Source organism: Amphiura filiformis, chromosome 5 (genome assembly GCF_039555335.1).
Source record: "Amphiura filiformis chromosome 5, Afil_fr2py, whole genome shotgun sequence".
Lineage (NCBI taxonomy): Eukaryota > Metazoa > Echinodermata > Ophiuroidea > Amphilepidida > Amphiuridae > Amphiura > Amphiura filiformis.
This window is the reverse complement of record NC_092632.1, coordinates 63,739,189-63,750,433: the sequence shown is the minus strand read 5'-3', so window position 1 is coordinate 63,750,433 and position 11,245 is coordinate 63,739,189. Positions and strand designations below refer to the sequence as shown.

Genomic DNA, 11,245 nt, shown 5'->3' with positions numbered 1-11,245 from the left:
CATTGAAAAACCTAATAAATTATTCATAACAGTTACGTAATCAATCGATAGTGCGGACACTTTTCATTTGCAAACCACCAAAATTCGTGATCTTTTAGCGTTGGAAAAGAAACCACGTGAATAGAGTGCCATCTCAAGAATAGGTTCTCTGTGCTATGCGGTTAGTGATATATTGCGGCCCATTATGGTTGCAGAAAGAAATTACGCATCCCGGGCCGCTTTAACCGAATTTTCAGCAGTGCAACTTTATCATCGTCAGAAGGTGAATCCGTCATCCGGTTAACGTAGGACCCGGGACATCGGAATAAAGAATTGTGGATTGTAGCCCCGGATTGTAGCTAACATTCTTTTTGACAAGTAAGTATAACATCTTCATTTAAACATGGCTTCAAATATGTACTCAGTACTATATAGTCGGCTCCAAAAAAGACCCAATGTTGTTGACCACATACAGGAGCTTACAGGGCACAGTGTCGACTTCCTATACGATAAATATAAATTTAATACTCCGTTGGTGAGCGACGGGCGACTGGTATTTCACCGAACGCAAGAAAAGGAGTTCTATCTGATTGGCTAGCAATCGGTCGCTTAGTAGTCAACTACAAACTCAAAACTGAGCATCGTATTCAATTCGATTGAAATCGATATTCTATTATTGCCGTAGATAAAGAGAGTGATAGTGTGTCAATAATGTACATTGTATTGCAGCTGGATTTTACATGCATTCTTTTATATAAATTTTTTCTCAAAGAGTTGAATATGATCAAAATTTTTACTCAGGATTTCAAATTTTTTACCCGCAAATTGCAGTTAAACATATCCACAGCAAAATACCGGTCCTCACTAATTAGTGTATTTAATTTCCAGTTAGTGTATTTAAGATAAAACCTGACAACAAATAAAATTTTCTTGCAATAGAAATATCATATGGGACACTGATATGGTAGGCCCCAACCGCCACAACGTGGAGCTGCTACGCGTAGCTGACTTTTTGCTCCGTGGAGCCAAATTGACCAATCATGATCATGTTAGAGTTTTTCATTACTCGGAGGTAAAACTGACTAATTAAGTACGACTTACTCATTACGTGAAGCGAATTTATTCATTAAGAATTTGCCAGACGAGCGTCACGTAGTTGCAAGATATCCTCGGTCACGAAAGTTATGATTCAAAAAGTAGTTTATGAAAAGTACGAACTGACTTATTATTAAGATGGACATGCACTCATAAGAAACTCATACAGTATTGTACATAGGCCTAACTATATAGCTAGGCAGAGTGGTGGTAAACTATGCACACAGTTCTGCGATCTGCAGTGTATCGCCGGGAGCTAATTTGTATAACTTGCGCGGTGTCCCTGCGGAATTCGACCTTCAGCAAACTGCAAACCAGTTCGGATTTACTTTATATACTAGTAGTAGGCCATACATACTGTAGTTACTGTCCGTTTTCCTATACACAATACTCAGTGCGCTCACCATTGACGCGTGACCTCTACAAATAGTGTATGTTAGAAGTATAGGCCATTGCCTAGTTGACGTCACTGTGTAAAAAATAACCGGCCAATATTTAAAGTATTCTCTGAAATTCTAGAAAATATAGTTTTGTAACATGTCCTAAATTTTTAGCTAATTTAGGTGTTTGGAAATATTGGTACTTGAGTGTTTTAGGAAGGATATGTAAACGACAGATAACACCAAAAAATATGAAGAAATTATTTCTAAACCGTGTTAAGTCATTAAGCTTCTCATTTTCAAGAACGCTGGTTAACAATAAGCAGACTATTGTCTCATTTCGTAAACAAAAGCCCACAGTATTGTTACCTTGCGTTCGCTTTATAATAGTTCACCCAACTGAAACTATAATACCAGCTCATTGCTCATTGCACAGGTAAAACAGACACAAGTGCAGTGTGTATTTAACCAGAGAAGATCTGATGTAACATAGTTGAGCTGTTTTCATTGAGTGTTATCTTGGTTTAATAGCTTTTAGTCCTTCAAAGGTCGTGGTGAGTTCTACTGTAGACATGACTGCATCATGATTATTTTAAAGTCAACAACATTCAACAATATGATCACCGTGATAGTATGAGAGTATCAGTACCGTGGGTGTCAGTGATCCTGGCCTGACACAGTAGACAAACAAACAAACAAACACGCCACACACATGACACATGCATGCAAGGTAACATTGACTATACACTAATCAAACAATGGTATTGATCCTGTACAACTGGTCGTGGTTTATTTACAATCGATTCATTTAAGGGGGTACTACACCCCTGGCCAATTTTGTGCCTATTTTTGCATTTTTCTCAGAAATTATAGCGCATTGGTGACAAGTAAGATATGTATATTATAGGGGCAAGGACTACAACTACTGCACTGGAAATTACATTTCAGCACAGATAACAGTTGTGGTGTTACACTCAAAAATGAGGGAAAACCTATATTTGATCAATAAATCAATAACTACTTGCCTTGAGTTGCTGAATTTTCAGTGTAGTAGCTGTAGTCTTTGCCCTATAATATACATATCTTACTTGTCACCAATGCGCTATAATTTTTGAGAAAAATGCAAAAATAGGCACAAAATTGGCCAGGGGTGTAGTACCCCCTTAAAATCCCCATAGTAAACATTAATTTTGGCAAGAGTTTTCTCTCTGGAACGAGGATGCATCCACTGGCTCCGCGTAATGAAAAGATCTAACATGATTGGTCAATTTAGCTCCGCGAAGCGAAAAGTAAGCTACGCGTAGCAGCTCCACGTTGTGGCGGTTACGGCCAGCCATATATTGATCATGCGAAAATCGTAAAACATAGAATAGAAACAGTGTGGCCGGCTCTCAAAATCTCAAATTGTATGCTAGCCTGAGTCGCACGGGCTATCTCGAACAAAATCACCATGCGTAGTTGTTGAAAAACGTGAGGATTCATCGTACTATCACGGCAATTTTTAACACGAAGATATAGGGATGATGACGGTGTGCAGGGTGTCCCCTAAAAAGCGGTTTCCGACGAATGTGAATGTGGTGATAGTGTGAAAGCACCCGAGTAATTTTTAATTGTTTGATAATATAATAATGTACACTATTGTGGAAAGATTATACTGCAATAACAATATAGATTTCTCAGTACTTATATGCTAATATACGCTAAATACCGGATAATCTGGCTCACTATAGGCCTAAACACGCTTAAACCAAACAACAACATACATGTATAAGTAATAAGATAAACAAAAACTTAACCATAGCAACATTCATAAGGTGAGTTTTATCGGACCCACATCCGACAACTACCGATACCGAACATGTGTATTCGGCCGCATTTTGAGGCACTTTTGACAAAAGTGTGCGCGGCCCAGTCGCATTGGTCTCCACTGAAAACCCAACCATCGATATACCGAAATCGCTAAAAAGGTACCTCAAAACCGTGGCACATCCCCTTCAACCAGGAAGAACCCCCGGGTTATGCAGTGGTGTTTATCATGGGGGGGGGGGGACTCCGTCACACTACCATCCTATTACGCGATACCTGTCTCTCCGATTTCAGCAGTTGCCTATATAAATTAGAATTGCTTTTTATCGTGCTTATCATTCATTTCAGGAATGCCTCCAAGAAAACCACGAGAATGCTATTACTTGATGCCTCACGTATGTCAATACTGCAGAAGGTTCTTCAATGATACGCATCGATATTTACGCCATCTGCGTCATCATGAGTTATGGATTCGTATGTACTGGTATGAGTATAAGAAGAAGTTGATACCCATTCCAAGCGGAAAGGAAAACATGGGCGATAATCAAAGTAAAGATAGAATTTTTATGTCATCATCTCTTGGCATGATTAAGGACCAATGCAAGGCTACATACAGATGTCAATACTGCAACAAAGGCTTCACAGTGCCAAGTAAATTGAAAATCCATGAACGAATCCATACCAAAGAGAAGCCTTATAAATGTCAGTATTGTAATAAAGGCTTCAACGTGTCAGGTAATTTGAAAACACATGCCCGAATACACACCAAAGAGAAGCCTTATATATGCAAATATTGCAATAAAGGCTTCACATTTTCAGGTGACTTGAAACAACACGAACGAATTCATACCAAAGAGAAGCCTTATAAATGCCAATATTGCAACAAAGGCTTCACACAGTCTGGTAACTTGAAAACACATGAACGAACCCATACAAAACAGAAACCTTATAGATGTAGTATCTGCAATAAAAGTTTCACAACAGCAGGTAACGCGAAATTACACGAGCGAATTCATACCAAAGAGAAGCCTTATATTTGTCAATACTGCAACAAAGGCTTCACACATTCAGGTGACTTAAACAAACACGAACGAATCCATACGAAAGAGAAACCTTATAAATGTCAATACTGCAACAAATGCTTCACAGAGTCAGGTCAAATGAAAAATCATGAACGAATACACACCAAACAGAAGCCTTATATTTGTCAATACTGCAACAAAGGCTTCACAGAGTCGGGTAACTTGAAAACACATGAACGAATTCATACGAAAGAGAAGCCTTATCAATGTCAATACTGCAAAAAAGGCTTCACAGACTTAGGTAACATGAAAAAACATGAACGAATCCATGAGAAAGAGGAGCCCTATAAATGTCAATACTGCAATAAAGGCTTCACACGTGCTGACGATATAAAACCTCATATTTTTCAATACTGCAACAAATGCTTCATAAGATCAGATATCATGAAATCCCATGAACAAATCCATATAGACGAGGAGCCTTATAAATGCCAATACTGCAACAAAGGCTTCACACGCTCAAGAACCTTGAAAGCACATGAACGAATCCATACAAAGGAGTAACCCTTAATGTCAATATTGAAATAAAGGCTTCACCTGCAAGAGTGTCTTGAAAGAGAAGCCTTATATTTTACCAATACTGCAATAACGGCTTCACAATGTCTGGTAACCTCGAAAAACATGAACGAACACATATACAGCAATGAGAAGCTTTACAGATGTCAGTATTGTAATAAAGGCTTCAAAATAATTTAAGAACCCGTGAACCAAAATCCATTATACTAGTATACCAAAGAGAAACTTTATAAATATCAATATTGCAACAGTTTCAGGCGGTCAGAAGACATGAACATGATGAACGAGCCCATATCAAAGATCAAAATGGATCCGTATCATAGAAGCCTTTACTTTAACAACGAAGCATCCACACGGTCACAAGATGCTAGAATATGTACTAGGTGTGCAATGACAATAAATGTAAAGTTTGCAGCAAAAGCTTCATAACCTCAGGTAGCTTGACGGTGCACGGATGTATCCATACAAAAGATCAGCCTTTTAAATGTAAATTCGAACGAACCCATACAGAACAGAAACCTGATTTAGTATCTGCAATAAAAGTTTCACAACATTAGGTAACCCGAAAATACACGAACGACTTCATACGAAAGAGAAGCCTTATACTGCAACAAAGGCTTCACACATTCAGGCAAATTGAACAAACATGAACGAATCCGTACGAAAGAAAAACCTTATAAATGTCAATACTGCAATAAAGGCTTCACAGAGTCAGGAGACTTGAAAAAACACGAACGAATTCATACGAAAGAGAAGGCTTATATTTGTTAATACTGCAACAAACGCTTCACGCATTCATGTAACTTGAAAACACATGAACGGATCCATATAAAAGAGACGCCTTACAAATGCAAATACTGCAATAAAGGCTTCACACAGTCTGGTACCTTGAAAACACATGAACGAATTCATACCAAAGAGAAGCCTTATCAATGCCAATACTGCAATAAAGGCTTCACGCAGTCATGTAACTTGAAAACACACGAACGAACCCATACAAAAGAGAAGCCTTACAAATGTAAATTCTGCAACCAATGCTTCACACAGTCACCCCACTTGAAATCACATGAACGTATTCATACAAAAGAGACGAATTAGTTACAAATGTAAAATTTGTAACAAAAGGTTTACAATATCATGTAATTTGAAAACACGTGAAAGTATTCATACCAAAGAGAAGCCTTGTAAGTTTAAAATTTGTCAAAGTTTTCAATGTTTTATATGACGAAGAAACATTGAAAACTTTGACAATCCCACCGCTTTGTGTTTGATGGGGACGACATCATATAATATCATGCATTATTGAGCAATGGACCTTATTCGTTGAGTGCACGTTAGTATCCATTGGTTACTGGTTCAAGCATAGGCTCATACACCTATTCCGAATTATGATAAGCCATAGGCTTTGTGTTGTGATCATTTTGATCAGTGGTCCGTAACAAAGAAAACAATATACTCCTGGAATATACCTCCAGGTAGCGGTAGCCTTTATCCTACAAGCCCACGATCCCAGTAAACACAAAAACGTTTTAAAAACGTTTTAAATAAGTTATATTTTGGCTTTTGGTTTAGGTAAAAACGTTTTAATAACATTAAAATGTCGGGTTATACAAAGGTCATGATAACGTTTTTAAACGTTTTGTATGAAAACACACTACAACAATATTTTTTAATGTTTTCAAAAATGTTATTGTAAACTATTTTTGCAAACATTTTTGCCAAATATTGTGTCAATACTTAAATAACATTATGTTAAAATATTTGAACCCAGCAAACACAGAAATGTTCTTAAAATGTGTTTTTCAAAACCTTTTAATAACATTTAAATGTCGGGTTATATAAAGGTCATAAAACTTTTTAAAACGTTATTGAAAATATTTTGGGCAAACATTTTTCGCAAAATATTTTTCAACCCCAAAATAACATTCTGTTTAGAATGTTTTGTATCAAGTTTTCAAGAATGTTTTTGGAATGTTATTAAAACGTTTTTATACCCTTTATATAACCCGACATTTAAACGTTTTCTGTAAAACATTTTTGTTTGCTGAGCAGTAGATTATCAAAAATTTTTTTAAGGTTATGAAAACGTTTTATACTCTTAATATACCCTTTATATAACCCGACATTTAAACGTTTTCTGACAACCTTAATATAACCTTTTGCGAATGATGTCGAAAACGTTTTGTGTTTGCTGGGATGCTATCTACATTCACGTCAAATGCATTCACTGAAAAATATTAATTTACTAGTTTCTACGATTCGTATCAATTAAATAAATTCGACAAACCGATTGAAACAATTCACTTTTTTAATTTCTTTATTTGTCCATTGACTATCCCGGGTGCCCATTGACAGCAATGTTAACTTTCCGTATCCCGGGTGCCCATTGACAGTAATGTTAACTTTCCATATCCCGGGTGCCCATTGACAACAATGTGAACTTCCCATATAAAAAGCGCAGTGATTTATAGTGCGCTACGCACAGGCACAACGCCTAGACGTTGATCCACTTGGCCTCAGCACACTTTACAGGTTGTCGCTGACCACAACGGCCCCACATCATTCCATAAACCATTAAACAACAATTCAGGGACTTTGCTGCTTCAAGAGCGCACACCCTAGACATATACCGGGTGCCCATTGACAACAATGTTAACTTTCCATATCCCCGGTGCCCATTGACGACAATGTTAATTAACAAAATGTTCTTCTTGTCAAAACCAATTAATTTTACTGACCTGACAGTTTCGGCCATCTTGGTCGAAGGTCATCATCGGAGTGATGGTACTTGATCCTTCCTTCTGGTTGATTGGTCACCAACAGAGGGCGCACTAGCGCCCAGAAGTGGATATATACGTGACTGAGAAAATGTGCCCTCTCATCTCTGTTCATGGTGTTAGGAGCTATCTTTCTTATCCACATGGATTCTTTGATGCGGCGTGCCCCCGAATCACATTCCTTGTCGAGGATTTTGGCGCCGTCCCAATTGATCACATGATTATGCTGAACTGCGTAGTCTGCGATTGCTGATTTGGATTGTTCGCTTTGAGATTGTTTTCTGGTTTGTCTAGTAAAGATACCTTTACTTTTTGCTACTTTGTCCGATTCCTTCTTATGTTCACCCAATCTGGTTTCAAAACGACGACCTGTCTCACCCACATAAGTAGTGTCACAATTGGCGCAAGGTATCTCATACACACAATCGGTCGTACAAAGAGGGTCTCTTTTGTCCTTGGGGTGGACTAACAATTTCCTCAGGGTAGTATGAGGGCGTATCGAGGTGGCGATGCCATGCTTTCTAAAAATGCGAGTGGTCGTTTCAGACAATTTCTCAACATAAGGAATGATGACAAGTCCTTTGTTCTTCTCTGTGGATTCCTTGCTCTTGTTCGGTTTTGGCACATGTTTATTGTCCATTTTGCGTTTTACCTGGTTAAACGTCCACTCAGGGTAGCCACATTGTTTTAGGGCGCGTTTGCATTTGATTTTGTCCTCTTCCTGTTCTATATCCTTCTTTTCCGTAACAACACAGTTCATCCTATCCAAAAGCGTGCGGACCAATCAAACAGAAGGAAGGATCAAGTACCATCACTCCGATGATGGCCTTCGACCAAGATGGCCGAAACTGTCAGGTCAGTAAAATTAATTGGTTTTGACAAGAAGAACTTCTGTTAATTGTATCACACAAACCTGATGAATTTCTTCAAGACAATGTTAATTTTCCATATCCCGGGTGCCCATTGACAACAATGTTAACTTTCCATATCCCGGGTGCTCATTGACGACAATGTTAACTTTCCATATCCCGGGTGCCCATTGACTACAATGTTAACTTTTCATATCCCGGGTGCCCATTGACTACAATGTTAACTTTTCATATCCCGGGTGCCCTTTGACAACAATGTTAACTTTCCATATCCCGGGTGCTCATTGACGACAATGTTAACTTTCCATATCCCGGGTGCCCATTGACTACAATGTTAACTTTTCATATCCCGGATGCCCATTGACAACAATGTTAACTTTTCATATCCCGGGTTGCCCATTGACAACAATGTTAATTTTCCATATCCCGGGTGCTCATTGATGACAATGTTAACTTTCCATATCCCGGGTGCCCATTGACTACAATGTTAACGTTTCATATCCCGGGTGCCCATTGACAACAATGTTAACTTTCCATATCCCGGGTGCCCATTGACTACAATGTTAACGTTTCATATCCCGGGTGCCCATTGACAACAATGTTAACTTTCCATATCCCGGGTGCCCAGTGACTACAATGTTAACTTTCCATATCCCGGGTGCCCAGTGACTACAATGTTAACTTTCCATATCCCGGATGCCCATTGACTACAATGTTAACTTTTCATATCCCGGATGCCAATTGACAACAATGTTAACTTTCCATATCCCGGGTGCTCATTGACGACAATGTTACCTTTCCATATCCCGGGTGCCCATTGACTACAATGTTAACTTTTCATATCCCGGATGCCCATTGACAACAATGTTAACTGTTCATATCCCGGGTTGTCCATTGACAACAATGTTAATTTTCCATATCCCGGGTGCTCATTGACGACAATGTTAACTTTCCATATCCCGGGTGCCCATTGACTACAATGTTAACGTTTCATATCCCGGGTGCCCATTGACAACAATGTTAACTTTCCATATCCCGGGTGCCCATTGACTACAATTGTTATGGTCACTAAAATGACCAGGCTAAAATCCTCTGCTTCCGAGTTCACGCAACAGCAAACACGCAAACACACTGTTTATCATATACAACAACTTAATTATTATTTATTAATTAGTGCAGTATGGCTGTCAATCTAATCACAATACAAAATCGTACAAAATTAAACTTGAATTATTACACGGATTTCTTTTTTTTTTCCTACGATTACTTATCTACGCCTGGTGATCTTGATTAGCTGAAGATCTGACGAGATGCCGTTGATGGTCTCAGTTCTTGATCCAAGATCCGGTAATGTCCAAGATCCTGTCTATCCAAGGTAAACCCCTGGTTTACCACAATCTCAGTCCAAAGTCCTGATGACTATGTTTTCACGATCCTAGCTGCTATGCTAGTGCTTTTCAAATAGTATTCTAAGTTGACCGTAAACTCCACTCTCGGAGATCTCTTGAACAAACCTTCTACTCCACTTGACAGACTATTGTGATGTGCCCTGAGCATGCTGAGTAATTTAATTTGATGATTTATCTTTGTTTACAAAGTTACATGAGTGATGACATTTTGGGGGAATTCCCCTCTCAAATTGAACAAAACAAGTTGAATCCTATCTAATTTGGAATATTTGGAAACCCCCTGAGATTGTAAATTGAAAGTGATGTCATGGGATGCCCCTAAGGAAGTGATGTAATGAGAAAGGTTAATGTTATAAGTAAGACTTGGGAATTTCCCAGATTGCGCATAGTGTGAAGGTAGTAAATGGCCCATAATAGAATGGGGTTTTTCCAATGCTTGATATAAGAAAATCTAAACACAATTATTGTCACAGTTGATAGTGCTAGTGTTGATCTGGGCTAGCTAGCTAATATGCTTACAGTCCAATTCCTTCAAAGAAAGGAAATTGCAAACCAGAAATATTTTATGTAGTCAAAGTACTACTATTTGCCAGTGTTGTCGGAGAAGATCTAGAACACGTCAAAGAACGTACTTCTTCCAAGAAAGGAATATATATTCTTCTGTCGACTTGCTGAAGTCTGGTGTTTTGATTCAACGCAACTGTCAAAATAAGTGGGACAACTGCATCGCAGTCCTGCTTCCTGAAGATATTGTGTGAAAGGTGGAAATAGCACCATAGCAACGCAAGGAGTTAAGTTTGGAGGAGAAAGCAACGCAAGGAGAAAGCAATGCCATTTTTGTGTGAGGATTTCATACGCAAGGATATTTATAAACTCAAGTATACACTGGACTTCGCTGATTTTCGCAGGACAAGTGAATAAGGATATATTACATCAGTCGTCCAGAACATTGCAAGAACTTTATGATCACCAAGAAGCAGAATGCTGGCTAAGTACTAAAATAGATAAAGAGTGATTATATTTGATTATTGTGTATGTGCATTTGTTGTAAAATATTGTACCAATCATAACGTACTTTCAATCAAAGATTTAGATTTTGTTAGCTTAATTAAACAGTGTATTTGTGTTGTGCATTCGTGTGAGTTCGGGTAAAAGGTGATTTTGGCCTTGAGTCAGGTACGACTCGTAACACTATATGCTAGTCCAGCAAAATACCACAGTTCGATGATGGAGATATTTCAGTCTGCCGCTTCTTTGAGTCGACAGCACAATCGAGCATTATTTACGCTACTACCGCCTTTGGCGTATTTTATTCTCTCCAACACAAGAACC

The 11,245-nt window shown here is 38.4% G+C and overlaps 1 protein-coding gene across 1 annotated transcript; it reads left to right on the top strand.

Annotated features, from left to right (window-relative positions):
* Window positions 1-226: 226 nt before the first annotated feature.
* Window positions 227-6,460, top strand: LOC140151939 (uncharacterized). The gene is made up of 2 exons (XM_072174246.1): window positions 227-357; window positions 3,609-6,460. The coding sequence occupies exon 2, from the start codon at window positions 3,611-3,613 to the stop codon at window positions 4,844-4,846; it is 1,236 nt and encodes a 411-aa protein (XP_072030347.1). The 5' UTR covers window positions 227-357; window positions 3,609-3,610; the 3' UTR covers window positions 4,847-6,460.
* The last annotated feature ends 4,785 nt before the right edge of the window (window positions 6,461-11,245 follow it).